The 22,399-nt window shown below is 40.2% G+C and overlaps 1 protein-coding gene across 1 annotated transcript in view; it reads left to right on the top strand.

Annotated features, from left to right (window-relative positions):
* MAP7 (microtubule associated protein 7) overlaps positions 1–22,399 on the top strand; it is a 1,390,439-nt gene that overhangs the window by 699,536 nt on the left and 668,504 nt on the right. Inside the window, exon 7 of the mRNA XM_044076419.1 lies at positions 17,503–17,666. Coding sequence (XP_043932354.1) covers positions 17,503–17,666 — 164 coding nt within the window. The remainder of the gene's footprint in view (positions 1–17,502; positions 17,667–22,399) is intronic.

Genomic DNA, 22,399 nt, shown 5'->3' with positions numbered 1-22,399 from the left:
AGTAAGCTTGGGGTATGCTTGCTGCAGACAGACCCAACTTCTGGGCCCAACATTCAGTGTGTTGATAGCAGGTTGCAATCTGACACATAGCTGTCACCCTTGGCTCTGGAAATTCCACCCATTCATTGTTGGGGTGTGAATCTCCCTGAGGTCTTCTGGAGAGACCATCAGCATCTCCATATTCATGTCCTGGGCGATATTTCAAACTGAAATTATAGTTGCATAGAGCTGCCATCCATCTGTGGCCAGTAGCATCTAGCTTTGCAGTGGACTGAATGTATGGCAGAGGACTGTTGTCAGTCTGCACTTCAAATTCAGCCCCATAGAGATAGTCATGCAGCTTGTCCACTACCGCCCACTTTAAAGCAAGGAATTCCAACTTGTGTGAAGGGTAGTTTCTTTCTGTGGGAGATAAACACCAACTGATAAAAGCCACAGGTCTCTGCTTCTTGTCATACTCCTGTTAAAGGACTCCTACTAAGCCATCCCTGCTAGCATCCTCATGTAAAGTGTATGGCTTTGTTGAGTAAGCATATGCAAGCACAGGGGCATGTGTGAAGCAATACTTAAGCTGTTCAAATGACTCTTCGCACTCAGGAGCCCAAGGACTCTCGATCCCGTAGTTTTTTTTACAAGGATATCTTCATCTGTTTCATCTGCTTTCTCATCATTTCAGAGCAAATGGTTGAGGGAGTCTTGCTATCTTTGAAAATCCTTCCACAAACCTTCTATAGTAACTGCAGAACACCAGGAAAATTCACACCTCTGTGATAGTTTTGGGTCTGGACCAAGATGATACTACTTCAACTTTGCTGGGATCTGTGGATATTCCATTTGCAGACACTACATGTCCCATATAGGTCAATGACAACTTCGGGCCTTCCTTCTCAATCCTGTCCAGTACATTCATCAGTCTTTCTACGTGCTCCTCTAGGTTCCTCCCAAAGACAATGATGTCCAGGTAGACTAAGACTTCCAGGAAATGCATGTCTCCAACTGTTGTTTCCATGATTCTCTGGAAAGTTGCTGGTGCATTTGATAAACCTTGAGGTAGGCAATCAAACTCAAAAAATCTTAAAGGGGTGATGAAGGCAGTCCTCTCTTTATCTTCTGGGTGCATAGGGACTTGATAGTATCCACTCCTTAAGTCTAGCACACTGAACCACTTATTTCCCACCAGGCAATTTAGAGCATCTTCAGTCTGAGGAGTTGTGTACTGGTCTGGAATGGTTCGCTGATTACGATAGTCAACACACATGTGAATTGACCCATTCTTTTTCTTGACAATGACAATGGGAGAGGCATATGGACTTCATGACTCTCAAATTATCCCTATGGCTTTTAGTTCTTCCAAATGTTTTCTTAAGTCCTCCAGATCTCCTGGAGCTACTCTTCTGGAACATTCCCTGAAAGGCCAGTCCTCTTTTACTCTTATTTGGTGTTATGCACTTTTTGCACAGCCCACATCTAGCTCACTAGTAGAAAAACTTAATTCATTAGTAGCTCTTTAACTCTGGTTAGCCACTCAGAGGGCAAGGGACCCCCTCCTATATCAATATCTTCCAGCTTCAACTCGTTGACCCTGCTCTCATTCCTTGTCAACACAGAAGCATGTAAGGGAGTGGCAGCATAAACATTTCCCAAATGCACGCAGGACAATGGGAGTACTTCTTTATTCTTTAACCCCAAAGGCAAAGTGTCATAAGGATGCTTTAACTTGTCCACAAGCCAGACTTCTGGAACTAGTTCCAACCCCGGTGGCAAGTCACTTTCTGGATCTGTTTCCATCATGAGATGAGAGGAAACTGCTTGTCCACACATCTTCATTTTGGGTCTCAAGCAGGTGACCTGACCAGGATGAATTATATGCTCTTTCCCAGACAGGGTCCACACATGATCCATTTCATCTTTCTTACTATCTTTTTCCCTTTGAAGGGCACAGAAAACTGGTCTCAGGAGAAGATGTAGTGTTGGGTGTTCCTAGGTCAACCGAGGCATTAGCATTCTTCTGACGAGGTCAGTATTTGTCCCTACTAAAAAAGATGCTGAATCCTTTCCTTTTGGCCTTGGGCACACAACAGGGAGTGTTTCAAAAACTTCTCTTGACCCAACAACTAAAGTGGAACATTCTAACTTGAGTGAGACATAACCATCACAAGGGAACTTCATGTCACTTAGCCCCTAGATCTCCAAATCTTCTACCTTTTCAAGTGGCAAATGCTTTAAGTATTTTTGGTAGAAATCTCTGTACAGAATGGTGATTATGCAGCAGTATCCAACAGTGCCTTACTATACACTCCTTCTATTTTTACTGACATGACAGGGGATGGTCCCAGTAGGCCATTGGATAGTTTCTGTTTCCGGTGCTGTTCAGCTGTATGGCAGTCAGCATGTGCTTGAGGTACCACCGGTTGACCACGCCATTTTAACGGATAAGACTCTTGCTTAGTAATGCTTTGCGGTCTCAGATGCTGAGATTTTGGCTGAGATGGCTTTCCAGTTCGGTTGTTCACCTCAGATGATCTAGAAGTGTGCATAGTAGGTAGTTTCTCTCCCCTATTACAAGGGTTTGTGTGGAAAAGAGATCCAGGATGCTGTCTCTTGATGTTAGATTTTATGGAGCTCTTTGTAACTGGGCACTCAGCTGGATTCTTCACTGAGGCCCTTTGAAGTTTCCCTGCATTGCACTAGCCAATAACAGTTTGTTCATTTTTTTCAAGTTCTCTGCATTAGGACACTGTCACTTTATATCCCTGCATCCTCACAGCGAAAACAAAATCCAGTAGGAACTCTGAACATTGGCTGATTCGGTTCTTCCCTGAGTCCTTTCATGGAGGTTCTAGCTGATGTATTCCTCCCTTCAGCTAAAGTTACCATGGCTTTCTGCAATTCTGCAACTGTCTTGGTGACTTGAGCTATGTTGTCGGTCAGGGAAGACACCTGCATTTGCAACCGTGACACCTCTACATTGTGGACACTCTGGGCCACAACTCCTGTTTGAGTAGTGAGCACGGCTATAGGCTCCTGCTGGTGTTCACTCACTGTTTTAGTTGCTGTTGAACACTGAGATTTGGCTTCCAACAGGGCTTCCTCTTCCCTCACCTCTTTAACCAACTGAGAATAAGTTAGTCTCTTCCCTATTTCTCATCCTCATTTTCCACACAATGGGGTCCATAGCTTGAGCTCCCTGTAAAATCTGTCCGATCTGTACTTGGTCAGCTACTTTTGGATCCACCCCTTCTTTAGGATGATCTGGTGGAGCATTTTATCTAATCGCTTAATGTAATCAAATAGTTTCTCACCAACTTCTTGGTATGTATGTTCAAACTGATACAGTAGGTCAGCAGCCATCTCAGTCCTTCCAAACACATCCTGCAGTACTCCTAAATAGTACTTGGCCGTGCAATCTTGCTTTACCCATCCTTAGGTTGCGTATGGTATCTGCAGCTAATCCCTTTAAACTTTCGGCTATCCACTGCTTCTTCTGAGATTCTGGGATATCCCACTCCTCTAGAGCTTTTGAAGCCTGATCCATCCAGGTTTCAAAATCTTCCTCTCCCTGAGGTGTGGGTTGTTTGCCAGAAAAGAAACACAATTTGCGGTAGCCAAACCCAGTGAATGGCTGTGTAGGCTTTAAGCATTTTTCTACAATACTTCCCAAAGCATTCAAAACTTCAGGCCCTATAGTATTTATGGGCAGTGAAACGGCAGCTTTTGGTGTAAGGTTCTGACCTAATTGGATAGATTCCACAGGTATTTTCTGTGTTGCTGAGGTAGTGCACTTCTCAGGGATGACCACACAGACTGCACTCTCACCTGAAATTTGTACACTCGAAGGTAAGTGCTCATACACTAAAGGACTTTTCCATTCTAATAAGGCCAATGTGCTCTGGTCGGTAGGGTCCATAGTGCTGTCTAATAAAAATCCATGCCCTACAACTGGTAAGGATCCTGTGACTTGATGTATTTGCATATCAGTCCATGTGATCCCTGGCAACACCAGAACTAAGCAATGCTCTAACTGAGCATTGTGCTGTTTGCACCACTTAGCGGCTACTTCTGGGTTCATGTTTCTGCTGGATTTGCTTTTCACACGTACAGGGGAATAGGGTGGAGTCCAAGGCAGTACAGGCAATCCCGGACGAGCCCCCAAATGTAGTGCACCCACAGGTGTAGCTGAAGTAGATATTGGTTCCTTCCTACCTGACTCTGGTGACACCCCTATAGGCCCAGCACACCAAGGTGGCAAGAAAGACAGATTTTATTCTAGTTGACACATCTAGTTTAAAAGGTAATAGCACAACCACAAACAAATTATTTCAACAGTGCACCAGTTAGCAATAAGACGAGGTGAGATATGCATGCAATGGAAACATACATTCACCCTCTTCCACAGAACTCAATAGAAAACGTCTTTACATTCAAACATGCACAAAGAAGGCAATATCAAAGAGCAGTAAAGCTTTATAATGCAGCAATACAAACACAGGAAAAAATGCATTGTCATTAAGCAATAAAAGAGTTATAATACAACAATACAAATATGAGAAAATTCAATGTCATTGAGCAGTACTAACACCCTTAACCCCCTTGATCAATTCTAATCAGACCAACTATGAAACACTCTTATTATACCCTGTTCACTGGCCAGCGACTACTTACAGTCTTGCTGACAGCATGATGGGGCCCAAGTTGGATCCCATATGGATCCCAGTTATTTGTAATCCACCAAGCATTTGGGGGGGGGATCCACAATCTTATAAAAATATAAAATGAAAGCCAGAGCCTCTCACCATTCCATCGAGATTATCCTAGTGACCAGGCACCGTGGTTCCTCTGATGAGAAAAGTAGAAAAATCACCTGCCAGAACTTTGGTAATCATCTATGGCTTCTATGTACTAGGCCCAAAGGAACTCCTTTTCTTGCTGAATCATATGCAGGCATGGAAGTACTGGTTTCAGACTTCTCTCCTGATTCCACAACATACCATCATCTAGGATTTCAGCATAAGACAGATACAATCTGCTACTTCACTTCCCTGTCCCAAAGCACTAGAAAAGAAAATCCAGTCATGCTGCAAGGCCATTTTCCCCTTCAGCTCCCTGTTTCAGTCTTCCCTCCTTCAGATAGTAACCAAGTCTCCTCTTTCACTTTCGAAATTGTGTTTTATATTCCTGAAAACAGCTCTACCTTGTGGTGAAATGAAAAACTACAGTCTATTACTTCTACAGTGAAATACAGTGGGAGCTACACACAGTTTCGCCACATGTATATCTTAGATTTTATGCTACAATGTATTTACTGTATACATGTTCATGTCTGCAATATTTTGTTGTTTAGCGTTTTTTACCACTTCTGTTTCTCCTTATAGTATTAGTTAAATATAGCATATAAATTATATGGTGTGTGGCTGACATTTAATGAACTCTAAGAAGCAAATATTAATTTGTAAATTAAATGGGGTAAGACTCAAACCCTGATAGTGTATACTGATTGATTTTTTTTCCCCATGTATACATGGTCACATTGTTGCAGAATTAATAGTGCTAAACAAAGGCAGTCAGATAAACTTACAGTATTTTTGAATGGTTAGTAACTCTTGACAAATATGCACACCAGTTCATAAATTCATAGAATTCTGGTTAATATATGCAGGGACATTAGTCCAGTTTCAGAAAAATGAAACCTAAAAAAAAATTGCACCACTGAACCTTTTTGTTCGATTTTTACTTCTACATTAATATTTTCAGCCAGAATTAAGTTGTTTGGTGACTTTGAAATGTACAGGGACAAAATGCTTAGCTATTCTTTTGATGAGACTGGTTTTGAGATTTCATTTGACTTCCCAGCTACAAACTATGTAGACAATCACTCAGCTGATATCAATTTATTATTTAGTTTTGGTATTGCTATGGTTAGGACCCCCATGCCAAGTTTGTTTGTTATTGTGTAGAGAGTTAAACTAGTTGTTAAAATGACAGAAACAGAATACAGATTCTTAGAGCTTTCATATTTTACTTACCTTTTTGCCTGGTTCAGTGGTGCAGAGGATGGAGCCCTGACTGCAACCCAATTGATGCCTTTTCATCTTGGTGTCAAGGTGGAGGTCTTTGTGCAGCCCGAGGCACAGAAGATGGTGCAAACTCATTGGTGGAAACTGGAGAGGTCACCTCTTATGCTGCAAAGTGAGGAGCAGTGTTGCCTGGAAGATGCATCCCTTGTGTAAGTGAAGGGATGCCCTCTAAAGAGAGCTCGTTGCATATTCCTCCCCATGCCTCACTAGGTGTATACACATTAGTGTTAAAGTGAAAAACAGAAATACATTGAGCCATCCCTGATAGTACTCTCGATGATATATATGTGTGTGTGTATGCGTATATATATATATATATATATATATATATATAATGTGTGTGTGTGTGTATATATATATATATATATATATATATATATATATATATATATATGTATATATATTTATATTTAGAAAACTGTATAATGAGATTCTTCTGACAACTAATATGGAGCTGCTATGCTTGATGTTAAATGTAGATATATTACCATTTAGCACTAATTCTTTAGCATTCTTGCCCCTGCCAGATGAGTATTTATCTTTTATCCTGGCATGCCACTAAGCAATCCTGGTTACTTGGACCACAGCCAGGACAATACCCATCTCTATCACTAAATTTGGTTAAAGCTTCACAGGAAGTAATACTGGCTTATATTGGTGAAAATGGCTCAACTTCAACCTAAATTACATTGAATCAGTGGGTCTCATAGTGGAATCAGGAAAACTCTGATTACCCAGGTACAAATATTCCACCATTTTTAAGGTTCTATAGTCTGTTATACTGGTGTTTGGGTTAAAGACAGAGACGCTTGTCTTTTGTAGCAAAAGTGTTTGTTTTATGGGGAATATGAGCAAAAAGTGAAAAATTAACAAACAAACCCCAATGCAAATGGCTTGAGGTTGGAAATTGTCCTGCAAGATACCACACACAAACCCTGTCATGCAACAAATCATTATATAAATACTCTTGTAATAACAATCCTGGAAATGGAATTCAAAGCTTATGCACTATGAAGGCACAACACTATTTTTGGCATGGTTGATCACCTGCTCTTTTGCAGATTGCTATACTGTTTTTAGTTTCTTAAATTGTAAGTTTTAACCTTGGCGATGTCACTCTCATTACTACACTAATCTAATCTGCCCAAAGCATACCAGCATGTCAGCTGCTCAGCAGTTCATAAAGCAGATCACAAACTGCAGAAGCTAACAATGGTTTCTGTTTTCTCAAGTCTCTTCAATGCAAAGATTCTTTATCCTCTGTTGCTACTGTGTCTGTGTGCCATCTATTAAAGTGAACGTCATTAACTTTGGTGATTTTTCTATCTACTATAGACTTTGTGAAATCTGGTAAGTTGTATACTTTGTAGAGGGTGATAATTGCATTATGTCTACTAATTGACAGGAAATACATACACACGTTTAATCAGTTATTCATAGGTAGGTACTAGGCTATTGGCCCTGGGGGCCTGTACAAGCCTAGTCAGAAAGGTACCCTGGCTTTTGCCACCCAAGAAAATTATTTTCTTGTGCCCCTGTCAAACAGAGCCACAGAAGTGATCCCCAGGGTGAATTTCCTATTTCCCATCCAATCATCAAGATTTTTCTTGAGGAGTGCTTATGAGGAGCTCTGTTTGACATAGATAGGTCTGTTCCAGAATATGGGAAGTCTCTAGGACAGGAATCTATCCCTCCAGCATGTTCTTTTTATTGTGGTGACAAGGTTTAGGTCCATAGAGCATGTAGCTCGGTGGGACTTGGATTTCTTTAAGTGGGAGCATGTCCAACAGCTCTGGGTTTGACATAGCTTTGTATGTTAGGCAGAGATCGCCTCTGAGTAGGCGATATGCAACAGAGTAAAGCTGGAGTTTTTTGAGATGGTCTGCGTAGGGCATCTGTTTGAGGCCAGTAATCCTCTTTGTGAGGTATTTCTGCGGCTTTTCCAATTGTTGTAGATGTATTGTGAGGTACATACCAAAAGGGGCATTGTACTCTATAATGGGTCTAATGAGTGATGAGTAGTGGGGAACAATGACCTCTTTTTCTCTGGATGAGAAACCTTTTGTGATGAGGTGTGCCACGTAGAAAGATTTCCTGACCACTGTGGTGATGTAATTGTCAAAGGAGAGACTACTGTCCACCTGTGTCCCAAGGTCTCTTATTACACTTTCAGTGTTAAGTAGACTACCGCCTATGTGGTAGTTCATGGGTGCAGAGTTTTTACCAAAGGGGATGACAATGCACTTTTTGGCATTGAGCTTAAGGCCATGGCTTTGACACCAGGCATCTGTCTAAGTGAGGCCCTTTTGTAGGATGTCCACATCGTTAGGAGTTTTGATTATGGCTCCTAGTTTGCAGACATCTGTGAACTTAGTTAGCCAAAGACCTTCTGTGTTAGCCTGTACTTCAGAGAAGTAGATACCAAACAGGAGAGGACCCAGGACTGAACCCTGTTGTACTCCACTTGTCACTGGTCTGAAGTTTGATTTGGAGTCTGCTACTTTCACAGTGTGGGTTCTGCCAGTAAGCCAGTTGGCAACCCATCTTGTGACATAGGGATTTATACCTAGTTTAGTGAGTTTATCTATAATTCCAGACTGGGGGATGGTGTTGAATGCCTTGACGAGATCTAGATAGGCTGTGTGAACCACCTTACCCTCATCTATGGCTTTGGTGACTGCTTCAAAGAAGTCTATCAGGTTTAGGAGACATGATCTGCCTTTTACAAACCCAAACTGTCTGGGGTCCAGAGTTTGGAGATCTCTAATGTCTTTGTTTATGAGTTCCATGATGATATGTTCCATGCCTTCCAGATCAGGCTCATCAGGCTAATGGGGCAGTAGTTCCCGGGGTCTCTTGTGGCTCCCCCTTTGTGGAATGGGATAACCATCGTGCTGCGCCATTCAAAAGGCACAAAGCCTGAGGTGAGGCTATGAGTGAACATGGTACTTAAGTGGGGTGCCAGTTTATTCTGTACTTAGTGTAGAAGGCAGCCTGGGATGTTGTCAGGTCCCATGGATGCTGTGTTCTTGGCTTTGGAGAGTGAGGTTTTTACCTGTGCACCCATGATTACAGGAACTTTGCATTCTTTCAGTATAGAGATGGGCCCTTTAGGGGGTGAGAGGGGGGTAAAGATAGCACTGAACCTATCTGCCAGGATGTTGGCAATATCAGTTGGTTCTGTATATTGTGATTTGTTTTCCCCAGGTTGTAGTGTAACAATCTTGTTTTTTCTGTGTGCTGTGACTTGTTACTTCAGGACTACACTGTTTTGTTTATTGGACATTTTCTGCATTCTTGCATTGATTAAACTGAAATACTCAAGGTTGGTCTGTCCAGTAAAACTGCTGTTGTTGCTGTTATTCTTAGAGGAGTCTTACAAGCATCTTATTTGGGTGAACCAGTGAAGGGATTTCTGTTTGATAGTTATCTTGAAGATCTGAATTGTTAGATGAACATTGTCAGACAGCCATATGGTGTTGCTGTTTTGACTTACTAACCATGCAGACAGTTTTTTCGCTGCTGTGGTAATTTTCTACGTCCTCTTCTGCTGTTACATTGGATTTTGATTCTGGACCTGCACTTTGAGTCTCAGTTCCTAAAATCAGTATGTGTAATATGAGGCATTCATGGTGACTGTTTACATCTTATCCTCTAAATGTTCATCGTCATGGAAGCCATGGTAAGATCTAATGCTCTGTGAGCTGTGGAGGACCATATGTAGGATGTAGCACCAGTGGAACGGCACCCAGCCTACCTTAGAACTAGCTTCTCAATCATAACTCATATTAATAGGTAAAGTTCGCCTAAAAGAAGCCTGTGTACCTTCCTGAGAGTGATGTCTGGAGTGACAAGCAAGCAAACAGCTGTTCTCTTTTAGGAAGATGAGAAGCAGTGCAGCCCATATTTCCTGACCACCCAGAAAATGTTATCTTCTGACATATGTGGCGTGGTTGTTCTTTTGTTTAACACCAAGCTTGCCTCAATCAGATTAGGCTTCACACATACTTCACCAGCAGTGTATGTAGGTAGTTATATGGATATTTTGCCATTTTCTACTTGCTGTGAGTTCCTGTTACCCAATTATTATTGTTTTATCTCTCTTGTTTTCTGTATGTGCACAACTACCAGTTGTTTTGGACCCTTGTTGTATTAAGCTAGTTTTGCCCTGTTTAGATGAGCTGTATCCAGTCCAGTGCTGTGTTGTCATAAACTCACTAAGGTTGAGTGTTTCCATGTATAGCTAAGTAGGCCTTTGTTATCCCTATCCTGAAAAAGGCTGGATTAGATCCCAATAACTTGGACTACTATAGATCCCCTTTTTGGATAAGATTTGGGAAGATGTGTTTTTAGTGTAACTGAATTTTATGGGAAAATAACATAAATGACCTATTCCAGTCTGGCTTTTATTATAGGCACAGTACTGGAACAAATCGCTCATAGGATCTTTTATAGTCTTGTGGTTGGACCAGTGTAATTATTACATTCATTCCTGTTAGATCTCTTTCAACATTTGAAACAGTGGACCGTAGAATCATGTTAGATCATTTAATGTTCTACTGCAGCATCACTGCTGTGGTTTTGGATTGGTTCATCTCCTACTTCTCTGGTCACACACAAAAAGTTGTGTCGACAGTCAATTCCTTTGCCCCTTGCTCTCTTTTTTTGCATTGTACCATGTGGTTGCATATTAGATCTGTTATTATGCATTGTGCATACTTGCCTTCCCAAGAAACACTTTAATGTTAGCAATTTAGCTGAAAACATGCAACTGCATCTATGACTGGATTGCACTGAATTAGTTGAAGCCCAGTATCTCAGACAGTGGCCATGTAGATACAAACCACTTTGCAGGATTTCTCTGCTACAGTTTTGTCCACTAACATCATCTGTGGTGGTGATAAACTAGAATTTGTATTGAAGGTGTTTAGCCAGGGTGTTGCACTTGACATGAAGCTAACCTTTGAGGATCAGGTCTCTGCTAATGTCACATCTTCCTGTATCTGTATAAGGAGAACTGCTCTTAATAAGCATCTTTTTACACCAATAGGCCTTCCTGTAGTGGCTGTTGCCCTGGTATCCTGTTCTTGGGACTACTGTAATGCCATATACCTAGGGCTTCCAGACTGTCAACCTCACTGCCTGCAACTAATTCAAACCTCCATGTCATGTCTACTTGCGGGGCAATAATGAACTTTTATTTTGGCATGCAAATGAAGTTATGTCCTTTACACTGGCTGTGGGTACATTTGTCCTGCAAAATCTTACATTTCTACAAAAATGTCCCACTTTAGGCATCTGAAAAGGTGGTAACCCAATTCTACCATGCATTTTATTTTGTAATATTGTGATGTATCTTTTTATTTTCATTTATTTTCTTTCTATATTTAGCATCACAGTTATCTGCTTTTTCTTGTTTCCATGCATAAATATAAATGTGTGAATAAATTTGAACTTGAGGTGGTTCATCCCTGAAAATTCATTATACCAAACAGTCTCACCAAAGAACAAGAATAGCTGACGGTTTACTATTGAATGTGCGAATGCACTTCGTTCGAACGGCGACCTCATCGACGTGTTTGCGTGAACTGAAACTGCAAAAACTGTTCACTAGCGAACCGAAACCGCGAAAACTTCAACGATCTACATTACCGGCCGCGCAACACCTCCACACCCATGCTACCATGGGTCGGATAGGGGCGAGGTTTTGCCGTTCGCACATCTGGGAGTCGGTGTAGTGGCGATCGCAGTTCCGCGTTCGTGCAAGATGAGTCGCACATGTCAGGATCGACATTTCAATAGTAAACCATAGCTGACATACCTTGTGCTGGTAATACACTTTTTGTGGCTTGTTCATTAGTTTGCCATAGCCGAACTATGTTTTTGGAAAGCACTGTTCATTCACGCATTAACATACTTTAATATATCAACGGTGTATGGAGTAAACTGTCAGTCATGATTACCACACTAAATCTCAGTTTTGTCCTTTGTAATCCTCCATTTTTTTTAAGTTTATTTTGCAATTTTATGTCTTTAATTTTGTTTAGCAGTTCGTTCCATAATCCTACAACTCTTTCTGTGAAACTTCCTTTTATGTATTAGACGTTATTGACAGTGGAATTAAACAGTATTATTAGATCTAGTCATATCATCTTTGCTCTACCACTGCAGAGTAATTTACTTAATCCCTGCATTCATTTAGATAGCTACCTATTTGTCCTGTCCTTTGGGTAGATTCCATAATTCATAACTGACTTAATTAGACTTTGAATGATAATTACAGGTGCAATTAGTTACAATTTCAGAATTTCTTATTTGATTTTTTATGAGCATTTCCATTGTCTTCTTCTTACTGTATACTAATCACATCTTCCCTTAAAAATTACAGAAAATACTGACTGTGGAACTAGCTTAACAATTTGTTGTCCATTTTGACAGTGTTAAACCTAAAAGTGCACTCTCAGTTTCAACCATTTCAGTTGCTATTTCTCATCTCTCCCTGTTATTCTTCAGACCGCCCAAATTAACCGTGTTAAAACATTTTCTACGAAATAATCTTTTTGAGAGGAAGTTGATAAAACATTGAACAGCTTCACTGCTGAAGCTGGCTGGTCCTTGAAGAGACAAGCCAAGGATATGATGCTTTACCAGACTGAATGATTTGGTAAGCTCATCAAATGTGTTACTATCATGAACTTGTATTTACCTGCCATGTTCAGTCAGTATACTACAGAACTGCCCTTGTTTGTACTTGAGGTCATGTATCTTTAACAAGGTATCATGGATACAGTTGGCCGGTGTAAGTTTTCTCTATGTGACGTTCTTCTTTTGTTGCTTACTTGTCACATAGATCCTTATATTTCATTGTTACACCATTTCCTGTAAAGTTTTATGTATATAATCTTTTCAGTGTCTTTAGTAATTATATTTGTATTGTGGACTTTTATCTTTTGGAAAGGCTGTTGGTCCAGATGACACACGTGTGGAAGCATGGAGATATTTAGGTGAAATGGCAGTGGAGTTTTTAACTAGATTGTTTAATGAAATCTTGGAAAGTGAGAGGATGCCTGAGGAATGGAAAAAAAAGTGTTTTGGTACTGATTTTTAAGAATAAGGGTGATGTGCAGAGCTGTAGTAACTACAGAGGGATTAAACTGATCAGTCGCAGCATGAAGTTATGGGAAAGAGTAGTGGAAGCTAGGTTAAGAAGAGAGGTGATGATTAGTGATCAGCAGTATGGTTTCGTGCCAGGAAAGAGCACTACAGATGCGATGTTTGCTCTGAGAGTGTTGATGGAGAAGTACAGAGAATGTCAGAAGGAGTTGCATTGTGTTTTTGTAGACTTAGAGAAAGCATATGACAGGGTGCTTAAAGAGGAGTTGTGGTATTGTATGAGGAAGTCAGGAGTGTCAGAGAAGTATGTAAGAGTGGTACAGGATATGTACGAGGGTAGTGTGACAGCAGTGAGGTCTGCGGTGGAAGTGACGGATGCGTTTAAAGTGGAGGTGGGATTACATCAAGGATCAGCTATGAGCCCTTTCTTATTTGCAATGGTGATGGACAGGTTGACAGACGAGATCAGACAGGAGTCTCCATGGACTATGATGTTTGCAGATGACTGTGATCTGCAATGAGAGTAAGGAACAGGTGGAGGAGACCCTGGAGAAGTGGAGATATACTCTAGAGAGAAGAGGAATGACGGTCAGCAGGAGTAAGACAGAATATGTGTGTTTAAATGAGAGGGAGGATAGAGGAATGGTGAGGATGCAGGGAGTAGAGGTGGCAAAGGTGGATGAGTTTAAATACTTGGGATCAACAGTTCAGAGTAATGATGAGTGTGGAAGAGAGGTGAAGAAGAGAGTACTGGCAGGATGGAGTGGGTGGAGAAGAGCATCAGGAGTGATTTGTGGCAGACTAGTACCAGTAAGAGTGAAAGGGAAGGTCTAGAAGGGGGTAGTGAAACCAGCTATGTTATATGGGTTGGAGACAGTGGCATTGACAAAAAGGCAGGAGTCAGAGCTAGATGTGGCAGAGTTAAAGATGTTAAGATTTGCACTGGGTGTGACGAGGGTGGACAGGATTAGGAATAAGTATATTAGAGGGTGAGCCCAGGTTGGAAGGTTTGGAGACAAAGCCAGAGAGGCAAGATTACGTAGGTTTGGACATGTGTTGAGGAGGGATGCAGAGTATATTGGGAAAAAGATGCTAAGGATGAAACTGCCAGGTAACAGGAAAAGAGGAAGGCCTAAGATAAGGTTTAAGGATGTGGTGAGAGAGGACATGCAGGTGGTTGGTGTGACAGAGCAAGATGCAGAGGACAGGAAGAAATGGAAACAGATGATCTGCTGTGGCGACCCCTAACGGGAGCAGCCAAAAGAAGAAGAAGATTTGGAGCTTTCTCCCCATGACTGTCTTATAAATGGTCTCTGCCCAATGTGGCATCCCTTTTAAAAACCTAACAAAAATAAATAAATAAATAAATCCTTGCTTGAGTATTAAATTCCATTTTCTGATGTTTGTTCAATTTTGTCTTTGATGGTATTACATCACAGAGTCTTGTAAATAATATGCAACTACTGTCCCATTTTATCAACAGTGGTAGACCGATGATATTATACTTAAACAGATTCTGGGGAAAATGCCTTTTTACAGCCACATAACCCCAGTGTAAGACTTCATATGGAAAAATGGAACCTCAAAAACTTTTGCAGCCAGAATTTGTAGCCCATAGAATACATAATGACTTGCATTTCCTCCTTGATAAAGAAATTCCTTTGGTGTATAAAAATAAATTTCAAAGAGCTAGTGTGCATTTTTACCTCCCCCTTCCAAATCAGATTCTTATTATGGATGTATCATACTTACGTGGCAATACATTTATAGTCTCTGAATTTTCATGGACGGTTGACTCTCCTCCCCAGTGGAGTGCCTCATAAATGTAATGAAATGTAAATAACTCATCTAGTACCAAACTGCTTTGAAGAGCACAGGTCCTTCAAGTAGCCATAGACAACTTGCTCATGTGATACACCATCAAACCTGGTGGAATCTTGCAAGCTGTTTACATACCAATTCACCAAAATTATCTTGCAGACACTCAGCAGGTAGACTTCAGTGCCTCAAGAATGTAAGCTTTATGGATAGACCTTCCTCTTTCAGAGGTGGAGCTGTTTGCCTCTTATCTGAATGGTTTTCTTCTCTGAATACTGTCACAACAAGGTTTAAATGAGTAAATGTTTAAAATAAGCTGGAACCAAGACCTACTTTATACATTTCTGCCACTTTCTGTAATTCTAGAACTATTGGTGAAAGGAGAAAAAAAGACAAACATAAATGATCCTTGTTACTCCTGTTGGGCCAGATAACCTTCATTTGCTGTTCTGACAACCAAACTAGTAGAACAACCTATAGGCATTGTATTCAGTCTTCAGCAGTTTGAGACAGATTTAAACCACTCACATGTGACATTATTTGTTTGCACTGCATTGCTAGAGAAAAATCCAAACTTACAGTTAACTCTTGAGTTCTCACATTTAGAAGACCTTATTTATTTATTTATTTCCTTTGTTAACCAAGTAAATGAACTGATCCTAAATACTAGGTCGTTTTTAATCACAACATGAATCAGATGACAAAAGTAAACACATAGCAGTGTGTACATGTGCAACAACAAATTATATGAATACACAGTAGTGAACTAGATGGGTACATACATAGTTATTACCTCAGCTTTTCATTTACTGTACCCTCAGTATAAATTGCCCAATAAATCTGAACAATAAAAAAATTCACTGAGAAATAGACCTAAATGAAAGTAATCATGATGTTGACGATAATGATGATGATGATGATGTTTGCAGTAAATGGCTATGATCAAAAGTACCACCTTGCTTGGGAACCTCAGCTGCAAGACTATCTTTATTTATGTAGCTTTTATCAAAGTAGTTGACATAAAGTATGTCTAGATAATCTTTCAAATAAAGTGTTCCTATATCTCTTACTGTTATGGCCCTGTTACTTATTAGTGAATTATGACCTTTGACTAGTGTACCTCATTTATTACATTACACCAATATTCACATTCCCCTTTAGTATTTTATCTGTCCTGTAGTTTATTTTATTTCTCCTAGTTTTTATATTTTTAAATATTCTATTTTATATTTATGTGGAGAAATGTTTTCTGCCTTTTGCTGCTTTTGCAGTGTTGGAATGTGACTGGCCTCCCCAAATGAATTTTGTTTTATTTCTTGTTAGAATTATTTTGTCTACACAATTTGCATGTATGCTGTCCTTTGAGAACATAATGATTAAAGTAGTTTATGAATTTGAGTCTATTGTATTGCACTATGACCTGTATGATTTTTATTGTGTAATGCTGCAGTGGTTCTGTATGTGGGCAGTACTTCAGAACTCTGTTGTACATGTCTTAATATTTCTAACTGTAGCAGATAACTTCTTATAAGTGCTTCATGTAGTCTCCCAAACCACATTATTAGTTCCTGCATGAGAGAGCATCGTTAATTGCATGTTTTCCTATTTATTTGTCATCAGTGCTCCTTCTGTTACATTATTAACCCTAGCACCTAGTATACATCAACTGATTATTTTTATTTTGCTAGGAACCAAACAGGCCACTAATATTGATAATGATCTTCTACTAATAGATATTTACAACCATACTTCCCTTTTACTGTCATTACCCTCCTACCCTGAGTTCTGTAATGATTAGAGCAGGAGCATTTCTTATTCAAACTTGTCTTTTTTTGTTCATTTGTTTCACTAATCTTATTTTCCCTTTGAATACTATCCAGGTCTTTTAACATTTTATTAGTAGTCTGTGGTCTCTGCAGTTATTATCTATTCTAACATAACTTTATTGGCCACAGTCTATACACATCTTGATTTTCTTGTTATATATTTCCATGGCTCAGCACCCTTGAACATGGCTTGCCATTTTGATAGATGTTTTCATCTGGCTTTTTCTCTTTTAGTTTTGTATGTATTCTCGTATTATGACTGTCTGGAATCTAAACTGTCAACATTTGCAGAAGAGTCAATACCGAATGAAGTGTTATGACTTTGTAAAGGATTAAGTTATTTTATGCCTGTGATCATATCAGGACAAACAGTAATAAAACTGTTTATCCTGTGATCATATCAGGACCAATGGTAATAAAACTATTTATTTGGATTTATGATTGTAAATCTTGAAGTGAAAGTTCTTTCATTCAGTGCTTTTACAACAGTTATGTCTGTAAGTCCTGGAACTTATATATTCAAAGTAAAAGTAAAACAATCATTATAAGAATAACCAGTTGTGCTGGTTAAGTGGATTGCTGTGTAATTTATAAAGGTGTTAATACTTCTGTAAAATAGAACCGTCACCCGAAAGTATGAAAAGATTATTTTTCCTGTCATTTTATTTTAGCTGCCAGGGAGGCTGTGTGGCTAGAAAGAAAAGAACGAGCAAGGCAGCACTATGAGCGACACCTGGAAGAGCGCAAGAAACGGCTTGAAGAACAGAGGCTAAGAGAAGAAAGGAGGCGAGCTGCTGTAGAGGAAAAGCGCAAACAGAAGTTTGAAGAAGATAAGGTAATGGCACTTCTACGTATTTAGTTGAACAGTCACCCGTTTTGATAGAACTGAATTGCTTGAATGCTGTGTATTTGAAGGATTCCATTATAACTAATTGTGTCCAACAGGATTGTTTGATGGCAGACAGTTTCCTGACATTTGGTAATCTAAACAAAAGTAAGGACTGTGTACCTATGTCAAGTAACAGCAGTCTAGTCCCATTTTTGTAAATATTAACATTTTAGGTGTGCTTGAAAGAGCTCAAATAACATGAACTTTGGTTTAAATGTTGAATCTACAAAGGTCCTGACATGTGAATAAGGTAGAACTGCACCTCCTCAATAAATTGTCATTATTTTAATAGGTTCATAGCTTCATTTTTTAAGCTTACTGTACATATAAAAGCATGCAGGCCATAATCCCATATCTATCTTTTTGTCACCATGTTGTCATCCAGCCCTGTCCAAACTTTCAGTCTCATGTGGTCATCCATATATATTTTTAAGTTTATGTAGAAGATGCATTTCTCATGTAAATTGGAGGTTTTTGCTCCATGCTGCCCATTCTGTGTTACAAATCAGTTTCTTATTTTATTAGTATTAAACAATTAAAAGTCCTAAATGAATATCTGCCACTTGTATTGAGACTTTGTAACATATAAACTGCACACATAGGTTTGCAGTTGAATGTGCTTTTTAGTGGCTGTATATATTAAACTAAAGTAGGGACAAAATATAACATTGTACTCAGTGGTTGGTCAGAACAATGCAATAAACAGTGAGAACAAGACTTTTCTCTGATCTTCTTTTTTTGGTATGACCTCATGAATTAAGTGGATAATACCAAATTTTTATTCAAACTAATACTGAGACTAATACTGATTTTCTCTGTGCTTCTACATTGTGTCATCTTTCCTATACCTATAGTCATCTTTTATTATATCTCTAGCCACTATATCCTCCATTACTCTGTATTTATCCCATGCATTCTCTCACTTATATTTTCTACTCCTACATTTTTACATATTTCTTAACATCATATTTTCTCTTTCTCATTTCTCACTTTCGACTCTCACTCCCTCAATCTCTCCTCCCTCTCCAATGGCTAATGAACTACTTACCTACCGTTTCTTCTCAGATACTCCTCATCTCTTTCACCTAGACTCTCCCCTAGCACCTTCTTTATTTACTTTCTTCACCACTTAACTATGTATCACAGACATTTCCTTCTAGAGTAGCCCCCCCAACTCCTTCACTACCTGTTTTTCTCCTCTATATAAACATGTTACCACCTGATGTCCTGCTGCTGTAGAATATTGCTTACTTTTTGGAATTCAAAACTGCTTGTCCCTTCCTTACATAGCACTTATATTTTGATTTGATGTACAGCATTTATATTGTTAACTTCTAGAAGCCCACCCCCACCCCCAGACCTCCACTGACAAGTGCCTTCTTTTCAGTTGGACTTTGAGTAGACAAAAGCAAATAAATCATAGATTTGATCATTGTTTCAGAGACATAAGTCTGTTGCAAGGTATTTGTATTAAGGAATTTTTGAAACAGAGTTTGTGAAGGTTTCTCTACGTCTGTTTGAAAAAGAAAGAAGATTATTTTGGATCACACATACTCACCAAAGAACACTTGTATTGCATAATCATGAGCACACAGTACCTCACAAGACATGTACTTAAAGTTTGTTGTTGTTGTACAAAAAATGTGCCAATTAAAGTAAGCCATTTTTGCAAGAAAGTCAATTTCCCCTATGGCTCTGTCATCCCATTTATTATTCACACTTTAAGCTCACTCTATCCCAGGAAAACCACAGCTGCTGACAATCAGGTGCAAGATTGACTACCCATCAACACCAAAACATATAATCTTAAGCATCACAGTCGTATGTTATTAGAGTTAAAGTGACATGAGAAGGGTTGGAGGTTGCTATAATGGTTAAGGTGTTTACCTTCCAGACACAAGGTGCAGGGTTTGATTCTCACATGGGGAAACTGACTAGGCTTAAAATGGCCCACAAGGGCAGTTAGCCTAGTACTAATCTATGAACCTATAAAACTTGTGGTGCTGTTCTCATGCAACTGTGATATAAGTTCAGGTCTCTCAGCAGTGGTATGTAAGCCATTCATGGCTTTTCAAAAAACAATATGTAAGCCATTTATTTGATTGCCGTATAAGTAATGCATGTGAAGCATTCATAGTTGTTCAAAGAGCAAAATTTAAGCCATTCACTCTCCCTGTAATTAATGCATGTAAACTATCTGTGGTTCTTTAAAGAACAATATGTAAGCCATTCAATCATTCTGTAATTAATGCATGTAAACTGTTAATGGCTGTTTGTAAACTTTTTGACTGGTCTCCATTTAAAGTCTGTTATAGGTAGCATGTTGTCATCCTTGAAGGTCCACACACATTTAACTCCTTAGTAATCACAGTACCAAGAAGGAACACACTGAGTGAAACCTTCAGTTATTGAGATCCTCCACAGATTTCCTGATACAGAAAATAAAATTGAGGAAGCTCCTCTCCCCCATTCACATATTTGAAGCTATGCCAACGCTTAACTAGATTAGGTTGTGGAGAGATGTTAACATTTATAGAATCCTCAGCCTCCTTTAGAGCTGTTTACAAGGGAAAGAGCATTGTATCCTTTCTGGAGGAAAACAGACAAGTTTCTTTAGTGATATAAAATTCCAGTTTTATCTAAATAAAAAGAAGATTGTAGTTTAACAGATGTTCATCATGCATACAGCGGCAGTCATAACAGATGGGTTATCCTGCCGTCAGGCGGGTCCTCGGTCGGCCGAATTCCAAAGTCTAGGTCCGGCGTCGGTTGTCGTCGCTTCTTCCCTGACGTCAGTGCGGCAGGGGTATAAAACAACCAGCCGACGCCATCTTCTTCAGTCTTTCTTGCCGCGCGGTGCCCGAAGCAGAAGCAGTTCGCAAGTGCCGGTCAGCCAGCTCCTGAGATTTACGAAAATATTTCACCCGAAGTCTTCTTGAAAGCTAAGTACCCCGTTGGGGAAACTTTTCTTGCCTCAGACCGATGTCAGACAAAGTTAATAATTGCATTTCATGTGGGAAGCAAGTACCGCATAAGGATTTCCATTCTTTCTGTATTCCTTGCTTAGGCCCAGACCACGACGTCTCGGCCTGCCGTTTTTGTGCTAGATTCAACAAACGCACTATTAAGCGTTGGGCGGAGTTCGCCCAACACTATTTTGGTAAAAAATTTAATTACATTATGTCGTCGGATACTCCGACTCCAATTTTAAGTAAAAGACGCAAAGATAAGGACCAACACACGAGGTCCGCGGCTTCTACCGACACCACGCTAAAGCCGACTACCAGTGCTCCGGTTCTCAGCGAGGCGCCTACGCAGCCCCTGAGTACCGATGACACTTCTTTAGCGGTGTCTTCTGTGCCCGAGGTCGCAGGCTCCTTGGCCCCCACTCCGACTACAGATACCGACGCCACTCTTGGCGGGGAAACTCAGAGTTTAGACAGGCCTGCCACCTCTCAAGGTGTCTTCAGGCCTTCCTCCTTTTCCATTAAGGCTTTCACAAAATCTAAAGCAGCCATGAAAACTAAAAGGCAAGGCCCACAGAGCCCCTGTCAAGGCCCCATGCCTAAAAAACAGATGCTCAAAATGGCTGAGGATTTGATTACTCTTATCAGGGGTTCTCAGCCCCCCTCAGACAAAAGGCCCAGACTGGAGGAAGACTACCCTTCCTCAGATCAAGCCTCTATTACCTCAGAACATTCTGAGGACCAGGAATTTTCATATTCCCCTTTTGAAGACTCTGATGCTGAGGAGTCCATTCCCTCGGTCTCCCCCCTTGAGAACTATTATTTTGGGGAAACCTTACATACCTTGAGGGAACACTTTCACTGGGAAGGCCAAGATTACTCAGATTCCAAGAAAAGGCTCGGGGATTTTCTATTGCTTCCCCAGCACAGGCCTTGGCTATCCCTCCTGTCTTGGATATATTAGATGATGTGTACACAGAAGCCAGCCTCAACCCAGATTCTTTACCTCCAGCTCCTGTTAAACCTGACAGGTATTACCGGGTTCCTGATTCACACCAATTCCTATACAAAAGCCATGCGGCTGACCCAGAAACTATTTCACAGGGTCCCAAGGGAATTAAGGCCTCTACTGCCAAAAACCCATTACCTTCAGAGAGAGAGATTCCAGAGCTTTAGAAAGGTGGGGGAAAAAGGTATACACCTCGGCCACTTTAACCATGAGGGCATTAAACTGTCAGTTTCATATGCTAAAGTATCAGCAGTTTTTGTTATCTCAGTTGAAAAGCAAAATGACACAACCTGAGCAACCAGATTTAAAGGAGTTGCAGGATTTGTTGCATAGTGCAGAGCAAGTGGGTAAACATACCTTGCAGTGTGGTTTTGATGCTTTAGAGGCCTCATGTAGAGCTGCTGTTACAGGATCTGTCATACGTAGACATGCCTGGCTGAAAGAGCAAACCTTACCAGATTGTGTCAAAGCTAAATTACTAGATGCACCTCTTCAAAAAGATGTATTGTTTGGTGTTAAAGCTGAGGAGGTACTAAAGAAAATGGAGGAAAAGGCAAGATCAATGCAAACAGTGAAAGATTTCCTACAGGTACAACCTCCACGTTTCAGCAGAAACTGGCCTTCAAAAAATTGGTCCTTTCCAGCCACGGACAGACCTCAAAGAGGCAGATACAGGTGCCCGAGGGGTAGAGGGCAATCTCAAG

Source organism: Protopterus annectens, chromosome 1.part1, assembly GCF_019279795.1.
Source record: "Protopterus annectens isolate FY-2018-M chromosome 1.part1, PAN1.0, whole genome shotgun sequence".
In the NCBI taxonomy this organism is placed as follows: domain Eukaryota; kingdom Metazoa; phylum Chordata; order Ceratodontiformes; family Protopteridae; genus Protopterus; species Protopterus annectens.
The sequence above is the reverse complement of the archived record's forward strand: the minus strand, read 5'-3'. Positions and strand labels throughout refer to the sequence as shown.